General features: G+C 37.5%; 5 protein-coding genes across 6 annotated transcripts; 3 read left to right on the top strand and 2 right to left on the bottom strand.

The window, feature by feature from the left end:
- Positions 1–2,057: 2,057 nt before the first annotated feature.
- On the top strand, positions 2,058–4,959 carry LOC147858263 (putative pentatricopeptide repeat-containing protein At3g13770, mitochondrial). The gene is made up of 2 exons (XM_087327306.1): positions 2,058–2,197; positions 2,271–4,959. The coding sequence occupies exons 1-2, from the start codon at positions 2,084–2,086 to the stop codon at positions 4,401–4,403; spliced, it is 2,247 nt and encodes a 748-aa protein (XP_087183432.1). The 5' UTR covers positions 2,058–2,083; the 3' UTR covers positions 4,404–4,959.
- A 3,481-nt stretch (positions 4,960–8,440) lies between these two features.
- Positions 8,441–10,595, top strand: LOC147858262 (uncharacterized). The gene is made up of 3 exons (XM_087327395.1): positions 8,441–8,743; positions 8,964–9,094; positions 10,297–10,595. Exons 1-3 carry the CDS (start codon positions 8,477–8,479, stop codon positions 10,415–10,417), a joined length of 519 nt encoding a protein of 172 aa, XP_087183521.1. The 5' UTR covers positions 8,441–8,476; the 3' UTR covers positions 10,418–10,595.
- Positions 10,596–11,944: 1,349 nt separating this feature from the next.
- On the bottom strand, positions 11,945–14,969 carry LOC147858261 (putative pentatricopeptide repeat-containing protein At3g01580). The gene has a single exon (XM_087326939.1). The coding sequence runs from the start codon at positions 14,630–14,632 to the stop codon at positions 12,242–12,244; it is 2,391 nt and encodes a 796-aa protein (XP_087183065.1). The 5' UTR covers positions 14,633–14,969; the 3' UTR covers positions 11,945–12,241.
- A 768-nt stretch (positions 14,970–15,737) lies between these two features.
- Positions 15,738–19,777, bottom strand: LOC147858260 (pentatricopeptide repeat-containing protein At5g27110-like). 2 transcript variants are annotated; one of them, XM_087326935.1, is made up of 2 exons: positions 19,585–19,777; positions 15,738–19,306 (listed from the first exon to the last, which is right to left on the bottom strand). In XM_087326935.1, exons 1-2 carry the CDS (start codon positions 19,756–19,758, stop codon positions 16,277–16,279), a joined length of 3,204 nt encoding a protein of 1,067 aa, XP_087183061.1. In that variant the 5' UTR covers positions 19,759–19,777; the 3' UTR covers positions 15,738–16,276. The 2 variants fall into 2 exon arrangements, with proteins under 2 accessions (XP_087183061.1, XP_087183062.1); XM_087326936.1 differs by having other exon boundaries at positions 15,738–19,301.
- A 1,726-nt stretch (positions 19,778–21,503) lies between these two features.
- On the top strand, positions 21,504–24,117 carry LOC147858259 (uncharacterized). Its single transcript, XM_087326737.1, has 5 exons — positions 21,504–21,775; positions 21,941–22,100; positions 22,382–22,463; positions 22,583–23,473; positions 23,561–24,117. The coding sequence occupies exons 1-5, from the start codon at positions 21,577–21,579 to the stop codon at positions 23,963–23,965; spliced, it is 1,737 nt and encodes a 578-aa protein (XP_087182863.1). The 5' UTR covers positions 21,504–21,576; the 3' UTR covers positions 23,966–24,117.
- Positions 24,118–27,817: the final 3,700 nt, after the last annotated feature.

The raw sequence follows: 27,817 nt of genomic DNA, 5'->3' as shown, positions 1-27,817 counted from the left end.
TGTTTTTAAGAATTAGCTTATGGGTAGGTGTGGTTATATCTAAAAGGTTCTAACAACAATTCATATCGTGTTTGTAATAGTTGCATTGCAGATGTATATTTTGAATGTTGTCTTTAAGCTGGCGTGTGTTTTGTCAAGATAATAGCAATATTGATATATGAGTTAAAGGTGGTTGTGGATGATAAGGAGGTTAAGAGTGCTTGCTTAACCAAAGCAAGATAGATAGATGTGATACATGTGAAAGGGAATCTCAAAGAAATCTTATGCTCGAGAATAAGATGAGAGAATTTGTGGCATCAATATTGTTAACCACACATGTTTGCATGTGTTTCTTTTTATTTGTAGTCAATCCTTAATATGTTGATAGATAGATAGATTATATGAATGTAGATCATAATTGAGGAAGATAATTGGAAAGGGTTGCAAACCTTGTCAAGTCAATGATTCTAATGACTTTGAATGAAAAGGAATCTAGAAAAATCATTGCAAATTTTCACATCAAAACTTTTCCATAGTGTGCAAAGTGAAAACATGATTATAAACCAGAAATACCTTAATGATTTGGTGGCATGTATATGTGCGTAGTGTTGGTAAAATCAGATTTATTTGGTTGTAAAGCAATGATGTGCTTGTATTTTTGAGTAACATGTACATTGAGTTATGAAAATTGCCAAACTATACATAAATCAAGGTAGAGCCATTAGAAAAAAAGGCTATTAGTTTTGATGCATGTATGACATCAAGTTTATGAATATTGCAAACTTGACATGGGAGAAGATGTGGTGGTTGAAGGTTGGCATCTTGATAAGGTAGGACATGGCGTGTACCTTTGTATAACTAGAATCAACATAGTAAAACATTATCCAACTTCAACTAGTGTCTTTAAAGGATTTTTGAGGAGCTATAAAGTGATTAGGCAACAAAGTGGAATATTGAAGTTTAGAGTTGATTTGCCATTGATGACAATAATGTGATGGACATCACGTGCATGAGCTTATTGGGTAGAAAACTACGAGACAAGTTTTGGGACACTTGGATAGATAGTTGTATGTATCTCTTTAGTGTGTTTCTTGAATTGAAACATTTGAGGATAAACTTCTCCAAAAATCAAAATATTTGAGGAACATGAAAAAGCTTCGAGAGCTATTGGTTGGCAAGAGATCACATCCTACTTTGTTCCTATACATCACTGCCAACTGGTATGCACAAAATGGTTGCCCCATACTTCTATTAATTATAGAATGTATAAATACTGCGGTAAAACTTACCACGGGATATTATATGGTCATGCCCATAACACAAAGGGAGCCCCAAAACTGTTCTGTTTGTTCTTGTTAGTTGTTACGGGCATGGCGATATAATATCCTGTGGTAAGATTATATCGTAGTATTCTATACATGTGAATAAAGTGTGAGGGTTAAACGAGAGTGTAAAGAAGGGAAGGATTACTTTTAATCCTTGGGATTGAGACAACCCATTAAGGCCAAGTGTGAATTGCATGGGGGCCCTAGGTTTGGCTATAAATATGAGGCCCAACTACCCTCATTTTGACACATTATCGACTACGTCGAGACTTTGTCCTCGTGGTGATCAACTCTTGAAGCGAGCGTGCCGGTACCAGGTACGGTTCGATGCCACGACGGTGGTATGGGACGCCGATCGAGGCTCGAGTCCGGCTTGATCCCTCCGCTCGGGGGTGGTCGGGTGGATCGGTGCACCCTTCTTTCCCTCTCTCCACTCTATTTTCTAATAATATATTTCCTTATCTCATGCTTACATTAGGATCTAGCTTTAACATGAGTGATGTGAAACTTTGTTAGAGTTGCCGAGCTTCTCAATAACCACACTCTCAAGATGCCACGTAAAAGCCCACTTTTAAAACTTTTTCGTAATTAGTTTAGCTTAGTGATAAGTTGATAGATTACTAATCTTTAGGTATTGGGATCGAAACCTGATTTTCTTAGGTCTCTATTACTATTACTCAATTTTGTCTCATGGGCCAAATTTGGTCTTAAAAGACATTAATATATCTTTCCACCACAGATTGAAAGAGATTGAAAGAGAACTTGCAAAGCTTCACGCCATGGCTTCTTCTTCTTCTTCTTCTTCTTCCACCATTTTCAAAGATGCGACATTCCTGCGCCATCAGGTCTCCCTCCGAGGCCCCTCCGCGTTTATGGAGCATCTCATTCGCAAGGTAAGCGTCGAGAACTCCTCTTCTCGTCTGCGTTTGATGCTTTGCATTTCCATCACCGCCAATTTTCGTACAGAAAAGAAACCCTGATTCAGAAGCCAAGCATAGCAACGCCATGTCTAAAGGCATAGCCATTCAAGAATTTACATCCAAGATGGTGGAAGAGTTGCCTAAAGTACTGTTCAAAGATAGAAATTCTCTTTTGAACCTCATCAAGACATGTGGCCAAGAAAAGAATATTGTAAAGGTGAGGAAGATACACTCGGACCTCCTTGATCGAGCATTGATTTCTCGAGATGTGTATCTGACCACGGCTCTTATAAGAACATATGCTAAATGTGGTGCGATGAGAGAAGCAAGAGAAGTATTTGAACAGCTTCCAATACAAGATGTGGTATCTTGGACCATCCTTATGTCGGGATACTCTCAGCTTGGACTCAACCATGAAGCTCTAAAATGCTACAAACACATGCAAGATGAAGGGGTCTGCCCCGATGCTGTGACTTATCTTTGTGCGCTGAAAGCATGTGGAAGTCTAGGATCTCTTGAGATTGGCGAAGATATCGATATTGAGGTTAGGAAGGTAGGGTTTTTAAAGAAAGATGTTATGCTTGGGGCCACATTGGTTGATATGTATGCAAAATGTGGTGCATTTGAGAAAGCGAGGAATGTACTTGAATACATTCCAGTCCCCAATGTTGTGTGTTGGACTGCTCTTATTGCTGGGTACGTTCAACATGGGCTTGGTTATGAAGCCTTAAAATGTTTCCATGAGATGGAAGGTGAGGGGATTTATCCGAATGCAATAACATATGCTTGTGTTTTGAAAGCTTGCACAATGCTGAAAGATCTTGATACTGGGAAAGGCATCGATGCCGAGTTAAGAAAGAAAGGATTATTGCAAAAAGACATAGTACTAGGTACTGCATTGATTGACATGTATGCACAGTGTGGGGCACTTGGGAAAGCACGAGAAACATTTTATGAGCTTCCTACTCATGATGTTGTGTCATGGAGTACACTCATCACAGGATATGTTGAGCATGGTCTTGTTGAAGAAGCCTTGAAATGTCTCAAGCAGATGCAAGGTGAAGGAGTACGGCCAGATTCTATAACTTATGTATGCATTCTGAAAGCTTGTGGCAATGTGGGGTGTCTAGAAGTCGGGAAAGACATAGATGCTGAGGTAAGAAGACAAGGGTTGTTGCTAAAAGATGTTGTGCTTGGTACTACTTTGGTAGACATGTATGCCAAATGTGGTGCATTGGATAAAGCACAAGAAGTATTCTCACAGCTTCAAGTTCAAGATGTGGTTTCTTGGAGTGCTCTTATGGCAGGATATGCTCAGTTAGGTCAATCATACATAGTTTTGGACCTACTCGCAAAAATGAGAAAAGAAGGTATTGTACCGAATCTGGTTACATTCCTTGTTCTGCTGACTGTATGTAGCCATACAGGTCTGATGGAGGAAGGAGAAAGGCTGTTCGATGAAATGTGTACCCATCAACTAACTCCATCACTAGAACACTATACTTGTATGGTCGATCTTTTCAGCAGAGCAGGCCACTTTGACAAGGCGAAAATGTTGCTCAACAAAATTTCATCTTCTGAAAGTCTTCCACTATTACTAGCCATATTGGGTGCTTGTCACAAATGGGTGAACGTGAAGCTTGGGAGATGGACATTTGAGCGATTAGTACAATTGGATGAAAAGTGTGTTCGAGCATATGTTTGCATGGAAAACATATACTTAGCAGCTGGCATGCAAACAGAGGCAGATGCAGTTGAAGCCTGGAGAGTTAAAAATAAGGCATGGAAGATACAGGGCTGGAGTCGATGGACCGATAGCAGTAGAAATGTGCATTCCTTTGAAAATAAGAGCCATTGTCATAGTGCATATGTGAAGCTAAAGGAAATTCACGAAAAATTATCAGAAGAGGGCTATTCCCAAGGATTTCTTTCGTTACAGCAAACTATTCGAGATGAAGAAAAGAACAATATGCTGTGTGACCACAGCGTACAACTTGCAATTGCATGTGCATTGATCAATACTCATGAAGGTGTGCCTATACACGTCACAATGAAGCTTCGTATTTGTGGTGATTGTCATTCTGTCATTAAATTCATGTCAATGACGGAGCAGCGCAGAATTCTAGTTGCTGATGCAAACCAAATTCACAAATTTGAGTATGGTAGGTGCATTTGCTAGGACTACTTATTGGTATTAATTCCCACAAATCTTTCAAAATGATGAAAAGATATCAGGGAAGAGATTAGTATTGTCATTATTTTAAGAAAAATGTAACAGTTCAAAGTCCATTGTAATCCTATGTAAAGGCTATATCAATCGAAATGTAAATATATCACATTTTCTCCAGGTCAATTGTTTATTGATTGAATGGAAACCCATGATATGTCTAGATACACATGATCAGCTCTTGACCAATTGTTGAAGGTCATCAGCATCTTGCTTTATGATGATGCTTAATGTGTCTGCTGGTGTCATTTGAGAAGCCAAAGATCCATTAAAAAATGGACAAAAGTGTACACAATGTTATTGATTTTTGTTTAGGACGAAGGCTATAAACAATGCCTAAGGATTTATTCATCCAAGTAAATCTGCATAGGCTGCACTAATTCTATTGGCGCAGAAGAAAGATGAACGAATGTTCTATTATTGTATGAATAAGCTCCAATCCCTAGTATTTATGACCTTATACAGCATTTTAAGGTAATAAAGTCATGTAGCAATGTGGAACTTCAGTCTTGTAGCAAAGTTATTGGTCACCCGTATATTTTTAGCATGCTGACAGGCCAAAGGGAGCTGTAGTGATTTTGGCAATGGTTTTTAATGCTCAAGTCAGAAGAAAAGTCTATATTCAGTTTTTACTTTCTTGTATGCATATCTATGTGATGATTTCAAATTATTCTTCTATAATGATTCCTTGAAGATATGCTTTTGAGCCATTTTGTGACGCATGGAAATAGTTTTTTTTACCTATAAACCCCGAGTCTCCTGTTTTATAATTAAATGTCCCTCAAGATTTAGACGTATATGTGACAAGACCATGCGATCTAAATTTAAATCGAAAGGGCAAAATTGCAAAACTTTTATGGTGTTTCTTTCTTCTCCTTTTTCAAATATGACATTTTATTTTAAGCCTTTGATAACAAGAACATGGTATTTTATGATTAATTCATCTCACTAGCCTTTTATAACAAGAACATGGTATTTTGCTACCAGTCCACATAACCAATGAATATGAAAGGTTTGCCTTTTTCTAAGCCTTATTTAATCATGAAATGGCTTGGTTCCATTTAGAATAGTGTTATTTTTCCTAATCAATATCATAAATTTACTATCGAGGGAATAATTTGAAACTGATTATTCAATTTGATAATGTATTGATTTATTTATGCCCATTATGTAGCAATTTATGCATGATTCTCTCTTTGGGATTTGTCATGGATTCCTCTTTGTGAAGGGTGTGACAGGAATGTATCGCAAGCTATCCAAAAAGCACAAGAAAGAAGAGAGTTGACACTACTCGCCAAAAGCATTGTGAAAGCATTTTTCACAAATATTAGATGATTGAAATATTCTGATGTACTAACATGATCATGTGGTTGTAAAATTTGTGCTATGCAACATGAATATTTTTGTTTTGAGCCTCAAGCATTGGTACTTCTGTTTTACTCCTAAAAGAATGATTTCCACAAATTGACACATTTCTTCAACGAAAAGAGCAAAACCAAAGAAAACTTGGTCGCTAGGTTTTGGAGATAGGGGCCAAGGCCATTGGATGAGGTCTAGTAAGAATGACATATCATAGACCATGCAAACAATTCATAATTAAGAGTATGAGAGATATCTTTTTAACATCAAAGAAAACTTGGTCTCTAGGTTTCGGAGATAGGGGCCAAGGCTATTGGATGAGGCTAGTAAGAATGACATATCATAGACCATGCAAACAATTCATAATTAAGAGCATGAGAGAGAAAGAGAGATATATTTTTAACATCTATGGGAGATTGATTGCGATCCATGAGACGGGGCCTAGTCCATGGTGAGGATAGAAGTTCAATGCTCTCAATTTTTATGAGTTTGATGCTATGGTATAAACCATCAAACCAGAGAGAGAGAGAGAGAGAGAGAGAGAGAGAGTTTCGTAAGGCTAATAACTTCAGAGATCACAACTCACCTTTAGGAACTTTGATTTAGGTTTAGAAAGTTTGTGGAGTTCTTATAACACCAACGTGAATGTGTTGGATCGTTTGAGATATGCATATTTCACATTATATTGGCAATGGGTCAAGGTCCAATCCTCGACTTGTCAAAAAACATTGCAAACTAATGAATTATTGGGATCATTACCATGCAATATTCCAATCCTCCTATTGATTATAGTATGCAATCTTACTTTCTATAATATAATTTAATGTGACTTTACAAGAATACTTCAATATGCATATATGCTATACCTCACATGTCTTTCACTAAGTCCTAATTGTAGACACCATTGTGCCTCGTTCATACTTGCACATGATTACTTGATCTATAATGCCACACATAAATACAAATATCAATAAACCATGCATAGCATTAAAGAGGGGAAATAGGCCATGACACTCTTAGCCATCCAAAATGTCTTCTACATATGCATGTGAATACCCACTTCACATTCAATGCTCGACAAGACTATTCAATGATCCTCATATTCTGAATTATGTCTTTGAGGGCTACCTTAAGCCCACCCGCCTCATAATGCTAGAGTTTTTGGGCCACCAACTTCGTAGAGAAAATTCTATTCCATGTGTGTCCATCCAGTAATATATTGTATGTCCGAAACATCTGGCAGTTGCGCATAATAATACATTTTTTTGAATATGGGATAACGTGTAAGGCAGTTACGATGCACGTGTTTTTTGTTGTATTAACACGACAACTAGAAGAACGGAATGATTGCCCCTTCGAAGTAAAAGATCACTATTTTCCCAGTAGGTATGAATCCTTTGAATCATGATGACGGAAGGGAACTATATTTTTAGAAGATTGTCCAATATTGAGCTTTATAAGAATACATTTGGTGGTGAAATCTCAACAATATATTCTCCATCGTCAATAAAGTATCGAATCATCTCGAATCTTTCTTCTCAAAAATCCCATGTGTCACTATCATCACGTTACTCCCCAGAAAATGAGGTAGGTGATCAAAGTAATGTTTGGAACCTATGTAATGGGCACAAAACTTCAAATGCTTTCACATAGGTTCAATGTATTTGACCCATAAGTTGATAAGGTTCTTCATCTATCATGGCAAGTAGTCCATGTGTAGACCCACCCAAGAAGCCCTATTAGTTCAAACGTGTTGAGAATTGGCTATGCTAATTTTAAAGAAACAATGCCTAAAAGACAAAATGTGGAATATATTATAAAATTTCTTTTAATATTCCCACACATGCCTTGGAGATGGCACTAGCTTGATTTATGACGTAAGTGTATCGAGAAAGCTTAGTAGGATTCCAATTATATTGTTTAGCATTAGGTTTACAGGTTACCAAACATAGAAATTGCATTGACCACAAATGCATGTTATCAGAAGGAGCGAACCTCCACCATGGTTTAATGATTAGAATTTCTTATGGATGCCATTAACAAATTCCAAACATACTAAGATGGCTCACTCACATGTCAAAATGTTATCGATTGTCACTTCTAAACCAAGCCTCACAACTCAACAATAGGGACAACTCGACTCAAGAGGAGGTGGATGGCTCCTAAATTTGTGGTATACTATATGGCCTAATAGTAGTAAAGACTTAAGATAATGGGCGACGCCACATGCGACGATGTTTGATTAAATTATTCTATGATGATGGATTTGAGAAAAAGCATGACTAATGAAGTGCATTGGCATGCAAGGTTCATCGAGATCAACGATAGACATATGGTATACAAAGTGGTTCATTGATTGATGATCAATGTCAACAAGAAATCTGTTAACAATGACATACGAATGAACTTTCAGTTAAGGTTCGATAATGGGGGGAGGGGGGCCACGCCACATTATGGATATGTCCATAGGGACACTACACTTACGTGTTGGGGGATGGGATGGGTCAAGGAGGAACAGGTCAAAGAAAAGAGCTATATCTCCTCATGACATCATAAATAAATAAAGTAAAGGATTTTGAATTAAGATATTAAATAAAATGGATTTAAAATGATATGTATATATATGAGAGAGAGTTAGTGAGAGAGGGAAAGAGAGAGAGAGAGAGATGGCTCTCCTTAGAAGCAGCTCTTATCTTGCTTCCTATTTCTCTATTTCTTCTTCTTCTTCTTCTTCCTCCTCTTCCTCCTCTTCTTCTTCATCATCCTCATCAATGCCAATGGATCCTTGCCTTTCATTCAATGCAAAGCAATATTCAGAGGTTCATGATCAACAATTAATGGCAACTCATGGTCCCGCCGGAATAATGTCTCGACGAAGGTCACGACTATCGACTCTGATCGTCCCCAAGCCTATTTTGACGACCACACAATTGGTGGGAGTTTTTTCTCAAACCCTTCAAAATGAGTCTGCTTTTTAACGTAGAGATACACAAACTACACAAAAAAAATGGGCATGCTTTGGTTGGTTTTGTCTAGTAACAAACATATAAACACTATATTACTTCCTTTAGTGACAAAGTTTGAAATAATGGTTTTACCTTTCATATGATACAAGTAGATGTATATAATGGTAGTAAGTGTTGCCAACAACAGGTATTCTCCGATGAGAGCAAAGGCATTGTGTGCTACCACGATGAGTCTGGTGAAGTGATATGTGAAGGATTTGATGAAGGTCCTTACTACCCGCCCCAACCTTCAACGAATCAATTTCGTATCCAATTGAGGTATTTTGGTGTGTACCATGGGTGTCTTTTGGATGTATGAGTGTGTAAATTTACATATATACAGGTGTGATTGTGTGTCCAATCGTTAAATTTAAAATTTAAAAAAGCCTTTTGTATGCATCTTGTCCAATTCGAGCCATGAACCAAGATATGATGATTTTCCAACACCTAAAAAAAAACTTGACATTATGGAATAACTCACCCGAAAAGTTAAGAGAAAAATTTAAGATGAGAAAGAGTCTCTTGCTACTTTTAAGAATTCAATTAAACCTACTAAAATGTTGTTTCCATGTATGATGACTCTAAAACGTGAACCATGAAAAGATGAAATTGATTTTGAACTTCCAAATATCAAATATATGGTCATCCTACCCATGTCCTAGCTATATTTGTAGGTTTCGTACATGGGGGTTGGGTTATACATTGTGATTGGACTTTGAGCTTTTGTACATAATGTATGGTTCTCATTTTGGTGTTGGAACCATACTCCTCACATCGAAGAAATTGCTTTTTAAGTGTCAATTGCTTGTGTTTTGCATTCTGAGTCTGAAAACTTTAACATATCCAAGTGATATGAGTAGAGAAGCATGATCATAATATAAAATTTTGATACTTTTTTAAGTGGATTAACTATGTAAACGGGCCAGGTTATAGTCCACCTTATTCAAGAAAGTAGCTTAAAGCTTGTAAGATGCAAAACAGAATTTTCTTGATGTTTTTTAGCTATTGACCAAAACAATTTGGTCATTATATGTTATCTTCATGAGTTCTTGTGCTCTCCTTTTTATTATCCTAAAAAAGACAATACCTTTTTTCATATGCTTTGTCTTAATGCGCACTCAAAACCCTTTCTAATGTCACATTTTGTCTTTGATAGATGTTATTATTAAAATACAAAAACCCATAATATCAAAAGACACTATCTCGTTTAATGTCGAGCTTCTATTTGAATCTTTATTTGTCTTTTCTAACATTTTCTTCCCTAATTCAATTGGAAATATTTGTTATATCATCTCCTAATCCCCTTCTATTTGAATCTTTATTTGTCTCTTCTAACATTTTCTTCCCTAATTCAATTAGAAATATTTGTTATATCATCTCCTAATCCCTGCATACTATTCATGAAATTAGAAATAATCTTAAGGTAATGAACTTAGTTCAACTATTTATAATTTTGATTGAAATATTTTGCTCATTTACAGTACGATGTTTGCAACTTGGAAAAACCAAAACACTTACGTGGGGAAAAATGGCAACGACAAGCACACATTCCTAAGGGATTCTACAAATGCAAGTTGTGTGGAAGGAATTGATGAAGGTTGACTAGACTGTACAACATTTATCCATTGAAAGTGAAACCATTATAACATTTTCCAACACTCCCCTCACTCCCTTTATCCAAGTCTAGCACTAAAAAAGTGATATAGAATATTTACATGTCCAAATATGTATGCAAGACATCAATATCTATCATATTATTCTAGGGGCAAGAGATTTGACAGTTCATATCTCAATTGTAACTTTGTAAGGTTTGTAAGTAAAATTCTTGAGCACCAGGGATCACTCATTGACTCCATAATTTCACTTTGGTCCCATTGGTCATACTCCAAATATTTATGGCAATGTTATATAGTGGTAAGATAACGCTGTGTCTATATAATAATAATAATAACAGCAACAAATTCCATGTATACCATTGTGGTAAGGTAGCTTTGTGTCTATATAATAATAATAATAACAAATTGCATGTATACCATTGTGGCAAGGTAACTTTGAGTCTATGTAATAATAATTATAACAAATTGCATGTATACCATTGTGGTAAGGTAGCTTTGTGTCTATATAATAATAATAATAACAAATTGCATGTATACCATTGTGGTGAGGTATTTCAAATGTGACTAAGGTGGGATATGTCTCTCGTTCCTATGGATCAATTGGGTCATGTGGATAATAATAAATATAATATAACATCATCTTTAGCTCTCATATAATATAACATAACATAACATCACCTTTTTTCTTTCTTTCCAAGAAAAGATGCTACAATAGTACTAAGGAACGCCCTAAGGCTGTACATGTAGTGTAGTACAGACATTGTTTTTTTATCAAGGTTAAGTTCTAACTATCTTCTTAAATAAATACTAAGTGTAGAGTAAAACCACTCCCACCTTTTCAAAAAACCACCTATAAAATATTCCTTTGTCCCAGATGGAATGAGACTCCTATCATTGTAACTCTACCCATTGAGTGTTACCCTTTTTATTATCCAAAGAACCCCTTCGATTATGCACAATCTGTCCAAATCTCAGAAATTGTCTGAGTGGATCTTTCCATCAAATTTTGGAATATCTTCAACTCATGGCAATATACCAAATTGTGGTACTTACTACTTACCAATTGCCACATTTCGGTATTACAAGTCGTTATTTGTGGATTCAGGGGTAGTTTTTTTACATCAGACCATGTCGTAGAGAAAGAACATCTGCAACATAATATCACCTTTAGCTCTTATATTTTGAAAAGATAGAATAATCATAAATATAGTAAATCCAAAAATGCATATACATGAGAACATAAATAATTCAGAATCAATGTTACTTTATATAATTACAAAATAGCTGAAGTTCTTGACTTGCCAGCGTACATTCATTGTATCTAGTCTTCCTCCATTGCTACCTTTGTCGAGGAATTGTCTTCCTTAACTGTCTTTAGTCTATATCTCTTCCTGAATTGTCTTTAGTCTATATAGCTTACTTTGGTACATAGGTTTAGGGTTTAGACTCTGGAACCATTTTTACAAAACATGAATCCAATGTTTTAGTATTCAGTCCTATCATCTCCATGATCTCTTTTCACATGAATAGCTTGATATAATATGCTCCATCACAAAATAGTTTCAAAACAATGTAAGTATAATCCACCACAACACATTGGCGTCAGGTAGATCATGCCTTCTATGAAATTTGAAGAGACATTTATGATTTGGCTTCTCTATCCATAGACTGCATATGTTAAATAGCCATTTCTCTAAAAGGAACCATTTGTGATCTCTAGTATAATCCCCCTCGATGTCTAAGAGACAGTTCTTTGGAGCTTTTGGAAGTGTTTGCACCAATACTTTGTGCTATAACAGATGAACATTTGTTACAACTTTGTCGCTCTCAACATTTTGTTATCTTCAAAATCCATGCTTGCGAGGATGTGGGACATCATAATATACGCTACGGCATCATTCTTATCTAAATGTATGGCTTTTTCGAATGCCTGTTTTCCAATGCTTGCACTGCCCCAATATCTAGAAGCACCTAATACAGTATGCCAAACAACAAGATTAGGGCATAATGGCATCTTCTTTATAATTTCGACCGCCTTGTCCACCTCACCCATACGACCTAGAAGATCAACCATACAACTTTGATGTTTGATGGTCGGAATCATACCATAGTCTTTGGTCATGGTCTCAAAATATGTTTTGCTCTTATGAAATAGGCCATTCCTGGTACATGCACACATTACAACTAGAAAGGAAACCAGGTCTGGTTCTATACCTTGTCCAAGCATCTTCTCAAAGAAATGGAAAACATGGTCACTTTCTCCGGATTGAGCGTATCCTGTGAGTAAAGCATTCCATGAGACCACATCCCGAATTTGAAGCCGATCAAAAACATGCTGTGCTCTTGTTGGTGACCCACTTTTCGCATACATATCGATCAAAGTATTACCCACTGCAAGATTCATTTCCAACAACCCCTGCCTTTCAATTTGTGCATGTATCTGAATGCCTTTGGCAGTTGCGCCGATGATGCTGCATGCTTTCAAGATGCTCATGAATATAACGGCATCGGGGAGAACGCCATCTATTTGCATCATTTCGTAACACTTTAGAGCTTCCTCCTCATGCCCATGTTCTGCATATCCTAAGATAAGAGATGCCCATGACACCCCATCTTGGATGGGAAGCTCATCAAATACATGCCTTGCTATGTTAAGAAGGCCACATTTAGCATACATATCGATCAATGCATTGTTAATGACAAGATTTTTTTCTAAAAGTGTGTGCTTTTTTATTTCTGTGTGTATCATCTGTCCCTTATGAATGGCTCCTACGCTAGTACAAGCTTTCAAGGTACAAATGACAGTAACGACGTTTGGAGGAACACCATCAAGTTGCATCTGTTCAAAACATCGAATAGCTTCTGTCCCATATCCATAATCAGTATACCCTACAATAAGTGTGGTCCATGTGATTACATCCCGGGTCTGAAGCTCATCAAACACTCCTTGTGCTATGGAGAGAAATCCATGCTTGGCGTACATATCAATCAAAGTGTTAGCCAGAATAACATTTTTCTCTAATAACCCTTTTCTTTCAATCTCGCCGTGTAGTTCTCGAACTTTGTCAATGGCTTCAAGGCTACAACAAGCTTTTAAACAAGAGATAAGAGTGACGGGATTAGGAGAGACACTATCACATTGCATCTTCTCAAAACATTTGAGTGCTTCCTTTTCGTGCCCATGGTCAGCATATCCTGCAATAAGCGAAGTCCATGAGATGACATCTCTTGTATAAAGCTTGTCGAACACTTCTTTCGCCAGGATAAGATAACCACATTTGGCATACATATCCACTAGAACATTGCCCACAATAAGGTCTTTTTGAAACAACCCCCTTCTTTCAATCTCTCCATGTATTTCTTGTCCAACATCAATGGCTCCTACACTAGTGCAAGCTTTGACAACACAAACATATGAAACAATGTTCGGTTGAACATGCTCAAATTTCATTTGCCGGAAACAATGAAGTGCTTCTTCTACATAATCATGTTCAACATATCCCGAAATAAGTGCTGTCCATGATACAACGTCTCTAACTGGAAATTTGTTGAACACGTGCTGAGCTTTTGCAAGCAATCCACATTTACTATAGATATTGATCAATGCAGAGCCAACAAAAGGGTCATTGTCATCAAGCAATCTTTTCTTTTCCATTTCTTCATGTAATTCTAGGACCCTTTTAGTTGATCCAAGATTTCCACAAGCTTTCAACATACAAACATATGTGTGAGCATTCGGCGAGATACCCTCGAATAACATACTTTCAAAGAGCTCTATTGCCTGGTCATTATAGCCATGGCGGACATATCCAGACAACAATGCTGTCCATGAGACAACCTCTCGTCTGGTAAGGTTATCAAAAGCATCTTGAGCTCTAACAATTGAACCACATTTGGCATAAGTATCCACCAAGGAACTACCAACAAAAAGGTCATTGTCTAGAAACCCTAACTTTACAATGTCCTTATGGATGGAGATACATTTTTCTAAGTCTTGAAGCTTGGCACAAGACTTAAGAAGTGTGACACAAGTGTGGGAAGAGGGAGATAACGGCCTGTCATCCCACTGCATTGGTTGTTTAGGATATTTGCTTTTGCTATAACTCGCAAAGAGAGGGTTGCAGGACTTAACCATGCTTTTTGACTCTATCTCTGATGAAGCCTTTCTGTGGTTGTTGTGGACCCTGCATCTCCAAAGCATACTTGGCAGTCCATAGCCAGCATGAGAACATGGGTTTCAAATGAACATCAAAGAGATTGCGCTCTGTCGCTATCTCTCCCCGCCACTCATGTCCGAGATCTGCATGAGGATCTGAAGAAATGCACTTGCGGAACATCCCCATGAGATCCTTCCACTGCAACAACCAACCTCGGTCGGACCATACGACGTCTCCTACCAAACAAACAAAAACCCATACATGCATTTCTGTTCAGCACTTCACGCTCGTAACAACATTTTGAGAAGCATTCCATCTGATGCATTCGGATCATAATCCATCATTCCACATCTTCAGCGAGACTTTGTACAGCCAGCCTCTTGGGTTTCTCGTGCTTTCCTTAGCTTCTAGCTCTCTCTCTCTATATATCATTCCCCTTTGTATTGTTTAATGAGTCTTCTGTACATATGTATCATTGTATCCATGCATGCATTCATGGAGACAAGTACATAGTTGGTCATCACAACACTTCCTTAGTATATTCCTCACATTAGCACAACAACGCTCATTAGAGTAGCGAGTGGGAGAGGTGTGTCTGTGTGTGTGTTATTTCATAAAAGAAACTGAGTAGCAGTTATGAGAATGTCATGGAATAGTTACAATATTGAGACAAACAACTGGTCACTAGAACTCAAGATTCTGCTCGCATCGAACACAACACAACAATGCTTGAATGAGTAGAGAAGGGGGAAGTATATGAGAAAAACATGAGTAGCGCTTGTGTGTGTGTGTGTGTGTGAGAGAGAGAGAGAGAGAGAGAGAGAGAGCATTTCATAAATTTGTCTTGATAATTATTTTGTCTAAGGAACTACTAAATATTTTAGGTGGTGTGCAATGTGACACTACATTTTACAATACCGAATCTTAATTTTCATGCGATTAACTTAAATCATTTTAACAATAAGTAATCTTGTAATTTATCCATCAGATAATATTGCAATTAGAAGCAAACAAGCGTTTGTTTCTAACTTTTGAGCTTTTTCAACTCTTTGTCTCATGAATAGTGGTTTGGCCAATCATAAAGAACACTTGGAAGTACCAAGGATGAAGACTCTAGTACTTGCAAGTATGCTTCTTTCGACACTCGTCGGAAGTGCTAAGTTGGTTAGGAATGAGTGTCTCGAAAGGACTAGATCTACATCACTGTTAAAGGTTGCCAAGAAATATGCTTCTTGTGACAACTACCCTCACATCGCGCACACATTGCTAAAATGTCTTTGCGAGATTCAATCTCTTGGGTGTAAACTTTGTGTGTTTTCTGATACACAATCAGAGTCGAGGAATACGCTTCTTATGACATTTCATGCATTCTCGTTGCGACATTTGCAAACATAATTGCATAGTCTCTCAGTATAGATCTCCGATGTTTTATGATCCACAATGCATGGTCAAGGTGAATGCTGCTTGTGACCTTTTTTGTGGGTTATGCTGCTACATTTGCAAGCATATTGTTGTAGCTTTGCATGGCATTTCATAATCTTTTGGGAGTTTTATAATGCATGATGCATAACCGAGAAGTGTGTTTTCTTGTGACATTTCATGGCTTATTGCTGCCACATTGTAACATTACTACGTGAATAGTCAGTCCACCGTATCAACCAACCCACAGAATTGCTTTCCTGTTTCTTTCAATCAGCATATATTAGTCTCATGGCTTCAACCTTTGCTGCCTCCTCTTGCATGCCAGCAGCTGCAAAAGTACTACCCATAAGTACATAAGCTGCCCCACAGCCATCTTCTAGCTGTATTGCCTGATCAAATGCCAATCTCCCAAGGTTTACATTTCCCCATTTTGAACAAGCTGCTAACAATGCCAGCCAAACTGCAAGATAATCAGAAGAAGGCATAACTTTAATCACTGATATCGCCTCATCAAACTGCCCCGCGTATCCAAAAATGATCACCATGCATGTATGATGCTTTACATTAGGTGTGACCCCAAATCTTCGCGTCATACTGGCAAAAATCATTTGTGCTTCATCTAATAGACCTGAGTGGGTGCATGCACTGAGAACGCAGAGAAATGTAACATCATCTGGATAGAGCCCCTCACTTTGCATCTGTTCAAAACAAGTCAGTGCTTCGTGACCTTGCCCTTGTTGGGCATACCCTGCAATTAGAGTATTCCAAGATACTATGTTTCTAAGAGGAAGGTCTTCAAGCACTCGTTGCGCTTTTGCAACAGCGCCACATTTGGCATACATATCGACCAAAGCATTGCCAAACACAATGTGCTTCTCCATTAAGCCCTTAGTTACAAGATCATAATATACTTGTTTGCCCTTATCAATGGCCCCCATGTGACCACAAGCCTTCAGGATACAGACAAAGGTGACTACATTTGGAGCAAAACCCTCACTTTGCATCCTCTGCAAGCAGTTAAGTGCTTCATGACATTGCCCCTGTTGGGTATACCCTGAAATCAGTGCATTCCAAGAGACCACTTTCCGTACAGGAAGCTCTTCGAGCACTTCTTGGGCTTTATCAAGCACACCACATTTCACATACATGTCCACCAAAGCATCACCAAGCACAACATCTTTGATCAAGATGCCTCTGTTCATTATTACTTCATGAATTTGCTTTCCCTTCTCTATATTTCCTGTGCTGCCACAGGCTTTCAAGATACAAAAGAAGGTAACCACATTTGGAGAGACACCCTCATTTTGCATTTGTTCAAAGGAATGGAGTGCTTCACGGCATTGCCCTCTTTGCACTCGTCCTGCAATCAATGCGGACCATGAAACTACATTTCGAACAGGAAGCTCTTCAAGTACTTGTTGTGCTTTTGCAAGCACACCACATTTGACATACATATCCACCAAAGCAGTGCCAAGCATGATATCCTTATCTAGCAATCCCTTACTGACAAGTTTATCATGAATTTCGATGCCCTTCTCTATAGCTCCAGTATTTCCACATGCCTTCAAGATGGAGATTAGTGTGACCTCATCTGCAGAAAATCCTTCTCTTTGCATACATTCAAAACAATTCAATGCTTCGTGAGCTTGTCCTTGTTGGGCGTAACCTGCAATCAGTGCAGACCAAGAGACTACATTTCGGGAAGGAAGCTCTTCAAGTATTTGTTGTGCTCTTGGAAGAACACCACATTTAGCATACATATCCACCAATGTATTGCCAAGAAAAATATCCTCATTTAGAAAACCTGCATTGAGAATCTCTTCATGAATCTGTTTGCCCTCATCTATATCTCTTCTGCTGCCACATGCTTTCAAGATGCTAATGAAAGTGATTGCATCTGGAGAAAGGCCCTCAATTTGCATCCTTTGAAAGCAATCCAAAACATAGTGCCCTTGCTCTTGCTGGGCATATCCTGCAATCATTACATTCCAAGAGACTACATCTCGACAAGGAAGTTCATCAAGCACTTCCTGGGCCATTTTAAGCTCTCCACATTTAGAATAAGCATCCACCAATGCATTTCCAAGCACAATATCCTCCTTTAGTAAACCCCTACTCGTAATCTCATAATGAATTTGCTTGCACTTATCTATAGCTCCTATGATTCCACATGCTTTTAAAGTGCAAATGAAGGTGATTTCATCAGGAGATTGGCCTTCCCTTTGCATCCATTCGAAACAGCTTAATGCTCCGTGACAATGCACATGATGGGCATACCCTCCAATCAATGTATTCCAAGAGACAACATTTCGCATAGGAAGGCCTTGAAGTACTTGTTGTGCTTTCACAAGGGCACCACATTTGGCATACATATCAATCAATGCGTTTCCAAGCACAATATCCATCTCTAGCCAGCCCATAGTTACAATCTTTTCATGAACTTGTTCACCCCTCTCAAGATCTCGTGCGCTGCCACAAGCCTTCAAGATGCAAATGAATGTGACTATGTCTGGAGAAAGACCATCACGTAACATATGTTTGAAACAGTTCCATGCTGCATGGCATTGCCCTTGTTGGGCATACCCTGCAATGAGGGCATTCCAAGAAACTATATTTCTAACAGGAAGCCCTTCAAGCACTTCTTGTGCTTTTGTAAGGGCGCCACATTTTGCATACATATCCACCAAAGCGGTTCCAAGCATAATATCCTCTTCTAGTAACCCTCTACTCACAACGTCCTCATGAATTTGTCTGCCATTCTCTACATTTCCCATATTTCCACATGCCTTCAAAATGCAAATGAAGGTGACCACATTTGGCGAGAGGCCCTCACTAACCATACTTTTCATGCAATCTACTGCTTCTTGAAATTGTCTTTGTTCAACATATCCAGTAATCAATGCATTCCAGCATACTACATCTCGAATACTCATGTCTTGAAGAATTTTTCGTGCTTTAGTGAGCATACCACATTTAGCATACATGCTGATCAAAGAGCTAGCTAGGTAAGGGCTTTTCTCGAGTAATCCTTTTTTGAGGATATGAGCATGTAATCTACTTCCTTTACAGATATCCTTCTTCTTGGCACAATCCTTGAGCATTGCAACAAACAGAAAAGCAAAATCATTCTTATGATTTCTCCAAAGAAACTCGTTTTGATGAATTTCTTTGGTATCTTCATTGGAGGATGCTCTCCTTTGCATTTCAACAAGGATCCACGAAGGATTATGCCATCCATGGATCCACAAAGACTCGTACCTAATAGTATGCCTGAAGTCTGGAGATCCAAAGCTATTCTATGTCGAAAAACAAGAATGTCTTGTTCTTTATGAAGGAAATAGGAATGTAAATCAATTTTTAAAAGGAGGAGCCAAAAATTTAGAAAATAAATCAAACGAAGGTGATCCGAAGCTTGTGGTTTGAGCGGGTAAGAAAAAAACTGTTTTTAATCTGTCACACACACACACACACACAGAGAAGCACCACGCCTTATTGTTGCGGAGTAGTGATACCACATTGGAGGATCCTTTACATACACAGACACACACACACACACACACACGGAGACACATACCTTGTTGTTGCGGTGGTCGTACCACATGGAAGGATCTTTGAAGTATTGTTTCCACAGGAAGTCTGTCTTTTCACTGGGTTTCTGCTGCCTCGCCATGGGCGAAGCTTCTAGAAGGATTGGAGATAATGGAATACACATATGTATATGTCTTTGTGTTTGGGCAGACACACACATGGCAGCAGCAGCAGCAGCAGAAGTATGTAGTTAAATTAGTGGTGGTAGTTAAATTAGTTAAAAAGTAGTGTTATATTTGGCACAATCTTCACTTCATTTTTGTGATATAAGGAAAGGCTTCACAACTCTGGTGGACGCCCGCTAATGGTCGCATTTACGGAAAACAGAACCACAAGCGTCCGGCCTGAAGCATGGGTTATGTTGAATAGCTAAATAAACCATATATTGAATTTAACTATAGATAGTCTCGGATGCCATTAGAAAAATGTAACGAAGTATTATGACTAGGTTTAAATTATCTCTCATTCGTGATCCACGTCAATTCGATGTGATGAATCTGTAGGGTGTAAATTGTTATAACTTTTTTGTTTTCCACCTGAAAACGTTATAGTGTTGTCTTAAAGACGGTTGTGTTTTAATAATCTTTACGACATGTGTGTTCAAAGGTATGGTGATAGGTATAAAAAGAGTGCTAAAGTAATCCGACAAGTGGGATGGCCATAAACTAATCGGCGGAAACTAGTCCTTTGGGAAGAAGCTATTTGAGTGATGATGGACAATTTATGAATAGAATGCCAATCCTAAGTTTTAACAAGTATTGTCTGAATTTTCAAGCTCAAGCCTTTACGATTCTCTCTTCATGTCTTAATTGTATCATAATCTTTCATCAATTCCATGGACAATTAAACAACAACATTATGAAGTAGTTAAAGCCCATTGTGAAAATCATGCCTTCCTAGATCATTTAACAAATTGTGTCTTGAAAACCAAATCAATCGGTATAGATTCACAAGCTTATGTTGTTGAAATTTTTATCTTTCAATATAGATGAAAACATAGCAATGATGTGGTTGTACTCTATATCATAGAGGTTATGTGTTGACAAGGGGTTTCCTGGTGTGTTCTAATATAAACATGCTCATTGCAAAATCTGTTTGTATTTTTAGTTGAGGTTATGCACAATAACTTTAGCGAGACATACAAAATAAAAACTAGAAGCTAAAGCTGAAAGAGAAATGTCGTACTTCGGCAATTTTCAGCTTTGATAAGGAACCGCAATGATCATCAAACATTGGATTCTCCGACAAGTAGTTATAGAACAAAGCTCCGCGGTTAGTTTTTTCATCCATGCGAAAGAAAACTCGACCGATTTGTAAAGGACAAGAAAAGACGCAAAACGTAAATGTATTCATCTAAGCCAGAAAATGAGGACGAAGTAGACAGAAGTGTTGTAAGAGGCACGACAAAAGGTCCCCCGCCCCAAACCTTCACGGGCCCTCCTCCGCTAAAATTAGGGGGCCCTATGGGGCAGGCAACATACAAGGCAAGAAGGGGACATGGGGATTGGAATGGCATGTACGATTAGTGTGGTATTTAGAGTTTATTTGTATGTGTGTGTGTGTGTGTGTGTATTATATATATTTTTTATATTTATATGTATGTATATAATTGTTTGTATTATAAAGAGAATGAAAACACACCACAAATGTTTTATGTATGTTTCCTATGATAATAAAAAAAACCCATCTATATTTGGTGGTAACTTGGTAAACTACACACACATATGTATATATATATATATATATAAACACATGATAGCAGCAGGATTAGCAACAGGAATGTTAGTAGAATTCCTTCCCTTTCTAGTTCTACTTCTATTGGATGAGTACATACATACATGCATGCATACACACAAACACATTTGAATCTAATTTCTAAACAAACCTTAAAAAGCTCTGTTTGCAATCTTTCATCTTCAATTTACACCATCTCTGCTATCAATCTTCCTCTTCGTCCTCTCAACATTAATTTCATAGCATGCATCAAAGAAGATGCAAGAGTGATGAATCAGAGGTAGACCAGCTTGCCCTGTTTCAAGATATGCACAAGGTCAATGCTAACCATCCCAAGGGGAATGAGAATAGGTTGAAGATGAGTGCCATCCATCCCAGCATCCCTAATTGCAGCAAATACCATTCGCATGGGCCCAATGGGAGTTCAGCCAATGATCTGGACGGTAATCCCCATCATCAATCTGAAAAATGAATCTCTGCAGCCAAATAGCATTTTGGGTTTGGAATAGGGGTTCTTCTTTGTCTTCTTTTTTGCTGTTTTGTGTATGTGTAAACCCTAAACCCTAACCCTGATTATTTGCTGATATTCCTGCAATCTTTGGTTGCAGCTTGTGGGCAGGTAGGTCAAGATCCTTTAGAAGCATCAATAGAGTCACATAGAAGAAGCTGTGGCAGTAGTAAGAAGGTGCTGCTGGGCAGGAGCTGCTACATTGAGGAGAAGGAGGATCTCTTGACAACACTAGAGTTGGGAGAGCATGACTATGATTGGTAACTACTAACAAACACACACCATACCCACCTCTACAAAACCTCTTGATCCTAATGGCAGTTTAAGGGGTGTGTTTTCTTCATTGATCTTTCGGAAAACCCCGAAGATCACAACAATCCTTCGTACTAGTCAAAATCTTTCTTCATTTTTATACACCTTTAAAATGATTCGATCGAAACCTCCTTTCATTCGGCGATTCAATGATTTAAGTTTTGCTCGGCGATTCGCGCACCAGTGTGATCCATTTAATCCTCATGCTTTGAAATTTCTCGCCCTGTAGGTTGATGTCCGCACCGGCCCGTGAAAAGGATTGCGAATCTCATTCACTCAATGTCCAACATAACCTCCCAAGAAAATCATGTGTAAGTTATCAACTCTCATTTCTTCGGAAATAAAAAGGAAGTTATGGATTCGTATTCCTCTCAGTTTTCTCAAATGCCTTCTAATAAAATGAAGAGTTCTTGTTTGGTAAATCATACAGTACTTGGTGAATCCCTCCTGTGATGAAGAGCCCTCCTCAAGAGCTAATGGATCAACGAACCTCTTTAAATCATGTCGGATCACATCAGGTGCTTCCTTGTCCGGTGTGATCGACTTAAACACTTCAAGCAAAAGAGTAATGGTGGGTTCAAAGTCCATTAGCCGGCCCACAAGCCCAACAAAACAATGTGCAATCATGTCCTCATTGGGTTCTCTAACTCGCGATGTGACACCGACTAGAATATCAAAAGATCCCTACAAAACACTAGGTATGTCTAATCCTAAGTTGATTGCGAGCAACTCTTCGGATGTTGTAGTATCGAAAAGCTCGAGAACATTACCCAAAACTATATCCAAACTCCCTTCCATTTCTCTAATGGGAAGATCAAGAAACATAACTTCTGGAAGCAACTCCCCTAGCATGACAAAACCTCATCAAGGTGTACAGGCAACTTGCATAGAGGTGGAAGCAAAACGAAAATCGATTGTGTCAAAGTCATCAATATCGTCGTCTTCTTCTTCTATGACCCAAACTGGGATGAAACATTCTCTTATAACACAATGTGAAACAAGCCAACATGACCCATCAAGAAGGCCAACGTCAAGCCCACTAGTCAGAGTGGTTCCTCGAGGGCGAGCTTCTCTAGCTTATGAGAAAGAGGGCACTAGAAAGTCGTGCATTTCGTGGAATAGCGGAAACATAAGGAGCAAATCCAATGAGATGGCCACTAGAAACAATATGGACATGAGGGTGAAAAGCTTGATTCAAGCCCACAACATGGTAGCATCATCACCTTCATTTGAACCCAAAAACATATCTAATTTGCAAATGGACCCACTTCCTGCATCAAATGTTGGATATCAAAGGTCTAGGTCCATTGACATCTCCATGGTAATAATGGGTCTTTTACTCTACATTGAAGAGGATGGTATATCTTTAGGGCTCAATCAAATTCATTGTTTATGTTGGCTTGTGTAGGACCCCTTTCAAACTATTCAACTTCGAGGCATACCAATGCACCATATCGGCATTTCATCGAGCAACATTAACTTTACTAGTGTGGGCGGATTTGCACACTATCTCAAAATGGATGAGTTTGGGGAGCAATTTTTGCATGGTCGAGAGAGTAGGCAAGACATGTTAACTTCTTGCATTAACACACATCATGTGAATAATGATTGGAAATCCAATGGGGGAGTACTCACCATCCCCCATGAATTCCCACGGGTTACAGAAATAGGTAGTGTCACCAACACCGAGTCGTCTCATCATGTTTGCCGACATGGTAGTGAGAACTTACATTGTGATCTTTGCGATGTGAAATTTCGGTTGCAAGAGCTAAACAAGAAAACCCATGTTAGTTTTGTTCAAGCTAGTTCATAGGAATAAATGTATTATTTCGTGTTTCTCCCTTACACTTTAATATGGTTATAGAATGAAATAATCGTTTTTTAACCCTCAAATAAAAACATTGAGAATATGACTTACTTCAAGATCAAATCACTACAATCAAATCAGGTTGGACACCTTACAATTTTGTTATAAAATCATTCGCAAGGCTAGTCACCGATGCCAAAGCATCATATCGATATCAAAATGGGAAAAAGAGCCACCAAAATTTGCCTATTTTGCTTTAATGTCCTTGGGAGAAAGCATCTCACGATGTCAAAAATGGCAAAAAAAAGGACACAAATTTATGAGAACTATAAGGTTAGTCAAAATAAAAAAGTTTGTCCTTTGTTATAATTGAACCATGTCATGTTGAGAAAGTATTAGCAACACTTAAATTTAACTAGAGCTTAAGCTTTTTCACAATGATCCAATATGTTTCTCAATAGTTTAGGGTACTCTTTTATAAACATAGCTTGTGTCTCAAGGAATCACAAGAACATTATGTTGGAATGGTCAATTAGAGATGGTTAATCCACATAGACACACAAACACGACATTTTCCTTAACTATGACAAACTAGTGTCACATGTCCAAAAGGAAATTGCACATACTATCAAAACCAAAGTAGATTGTTGAAATTTAACAAGAAATTCTAAAACATACAAAAGATAAGATGTCACTTATGTGAAGCTTAGAATTCTACCTTCATGAATGTAACTCAACACATCAACGTAAAACCCTTACAACATGAAGGTTTGTGCTTGTTTGTAACCATCCCAACTCAAGGTAGGAGTAAGCATAAATGTTGCATGGCATTCTACTCTTGTGCCCATGCAGACCATATGATGTCATCGCGATCCAAGAAATTAACATTACAGTTTAGATTTAGGAGGATCAATATAGTTCATGATAATAGAGAAAGAGAAATATTGTTAATGATACATTGTATTATGGTGCCATTGAAAGATTTTGTACACAAACTGGTTGGTGAAGATATGGAGACTCAAATGTGTGTTAAACCTAATCAATAAAGTTAGAAATGTTTAGTGACAATCCATGGATATCCAAGCATTTGAGGAATTGCCTTATTCTATGTGGATTTTGGTGACCACCATGTAAAGATGAAACTTACAAGTGGAGACCTCTTTAAGATGGAGCACGTTAATAGGATAGTGGCTATGAATATACATAATGAGATTTCTATGATAAGTAGTATTGTTGGATAAAGTCTTTCATGTGAACTTGGATGATCATTTGCAATATGTGAAAGAAGACTAGTAAGGAAATGTTGATGAAATATGTGATTATCAAAGTGGAGTGAATCAAGAGACAATGGAAGACTTACAATTAATAAAAAGATTAAGGATTATGGAGTGTTAATAGGTGTTATATCTATGTGGACTTCTCGTACACAACAAGGATCCTTCCAAAAACAAGTGGCAACTTTGTAGACTTCGACCCATCACATAAACATTGTACAATGTATTTATTGACTATTCAAGGGTAACCACATGACTATCTGTCCCTAGATCAAGCAAGTGGGGTGTGGAGACAACATATATTGTTTCATGTTTACAAGTGCATGCAATTTACGGGACCAAACAAACAAGTCACAATGTTGCACTTTGGGTCGACAACGTAACCACAAGGTCATAAGTTCATAATAAAGTATGCAAATTAGTCAAACCTTAACGTAGCCTACTACATTCAATCCTCAACTTAAATAATATCTTGGGATTATCAACTTTCTAAGGTTTATTGTGATCATTTTAGAAAGCTTGTGAACACCACTTGTAATTGTTTTAACCAGCAAGTTAATCGAACATGTATTCAATTTGGTAAACTACACCCAATAAGAAATTTCAGCGAATATATGATGTTTTTTCACGTTCATGTTTCAAAATATTATTTACGATAAAAACTTTTAGAAATTTCAGTTCGATCAACTAGCATATTCTATAAATACCTTTGTTATTACCTTATATGCATCATATTGATGAAACAAAGCTACAATATTGATTATTGACTTAGCAATTTGGATTACATAATTTTAATAAACAATCCTACAATATTTCTTTCAAATTTTGTGTTTTCATTATGTCAGTATATGTATGGTTGTTTCAATATGGTAGCATATGTATAGATCATTCAAGAAATTTTCTCACCTACTAGAGATGTATAAAAACTTCCAAGAAAAGAATCAATAGCATCGATTGTTTGTATGAAAACTTATTGAAATTTAAGGCCACGAAAATGTCACTTGTACCATCGATTGTTTCTTCCGGACATATTAAATAATTGCATATAAGATGAAGAAAAATATCGTGAATTTCTTAAGAGAACCACAAATGCATTGACAACATGTTTCTAACCAACCAATTAAATTTTAGTTATTTTCACTTCGAAATTGAAGTTTAGTGAAAAAGTATACGGATATTGTGATTATGATATTATCCAACACATCCCAAAACCACTGAATTTCATTAATAATACATCGAACTCATTTTTATAACAATAGAATTAAGTTATAGCGCCCTTGTCATCCCGTAAGGTGATAGTTTGAATCCACACCTCATTATTATTTTTATTATTCTATTGTTGTGAGTGTGTGGAAATAGGTATAATCTATTAGTGGGAGATCTTTCCTTATTGCATGCTAGCAATCCCGTTATCATGACTTATAATGTTTTGACATTCGATTCTCAAACTTCACATTTTGATTGTGTGCGTAAAACTTTAGAGGTTACTACTCAAAAGTTTCAAAGTTAAGTAATGTTGGACAACAACATTTTCTCACTTAAGTAATGTTGATTGTCATCTTCAGATGCAACGAATTAGTATTGGCAATTATGCAATTGCTATGACCTCACCACCCGATTGGTTTCAATGAAGAAAATTTTCAACCATAACATTAATAGATTGAATAATAAATCAAACTATCTTCTTCAAGGGTATAATGTAACAAGTTGACCTTCATTTGGTTTTACTCATATTTTATTTCTAGATTATTTCATATAATGTCTTGTGTGCCTCTACGTTTTTGTCTTTTTCATAATCCAATGAGATAGTGGCTTTTTCCCATGCCTTCCCCATCACTAGTGAGAAGTCAACATTTCAGTTTTACATTCCATTGTTATATTTCCTACTTTATCATATTTCACTTACAACGAGCACATAAAAGCATCCTTTCGGCAATTCCATGCTATTTCTTACAAACAAAAATAAGTAGTATCTTAACACAGCATGTACTAGAACCATGATCAAGTATATAATGGCAATATACAATAAATATCACATAAGTCGAAAAACTACAAATTCCTATGAGAGATGATGATGATATGATGCCATGCTTTGGAGGCCAACATCATGACCTATGGCTCCTCACATAGCTCTCCTCTAATAGGTCAAAGGTATGGCCCTTTGTTCCTCACATTTGGAATTAGTCATTTATGCTCAACATGGGTATGATTCCTAAATGGAAAATAGATAGATAGGTGTGTACATGACATCAATTGTCATCAATAGAATGGGGTTGTGCCCACTGTGAGATTTGAATTTGGCTTCTCCTATTTTTATGACATTGATATTGCAGTGTAAACCACCAAGTTGATAAAGACACAAATAGATTTTAATATCCTCCCAAAGTTCAAATATGATCTACCATAAAGGTTGCATTTTAACATCTTCGGGACATCAAAAGCATGGCCTATGGCATTTGCAAGAGAATTTTTGGTCATAGTATTGAGTGTTCAAGTTGCATAAGGATTTTGCATTGTGTTATAACCACTCCTATGCCGAAATAAATATAGACAAAGAAAGAGACCATACATGCATAGATTCAAT

This window comes from Azolla caroliniana, unplaced genomic scaffold, assembly GCF_043228905.1.
Source record: "Azolla caroliniana isolate FFs.n. ecotype wild unplaced genomic scaffold, voAzoCaro1.0.p SCAF_11, whole genome shotgun sequence".
In the NCBI taxonomy this organism is placed as follows: Eukaryota; Viridiplantae; Streptophyta; class Polypodiopsida; order Salviniales; family Salviniaceae; genus Azolla; species Azolla caroliniana.
The sequence above is the reverse complement of the archived record's forward strand: the minus strand, read 5'-3'. Positions and strand labels throughout refer to the sequence as shown.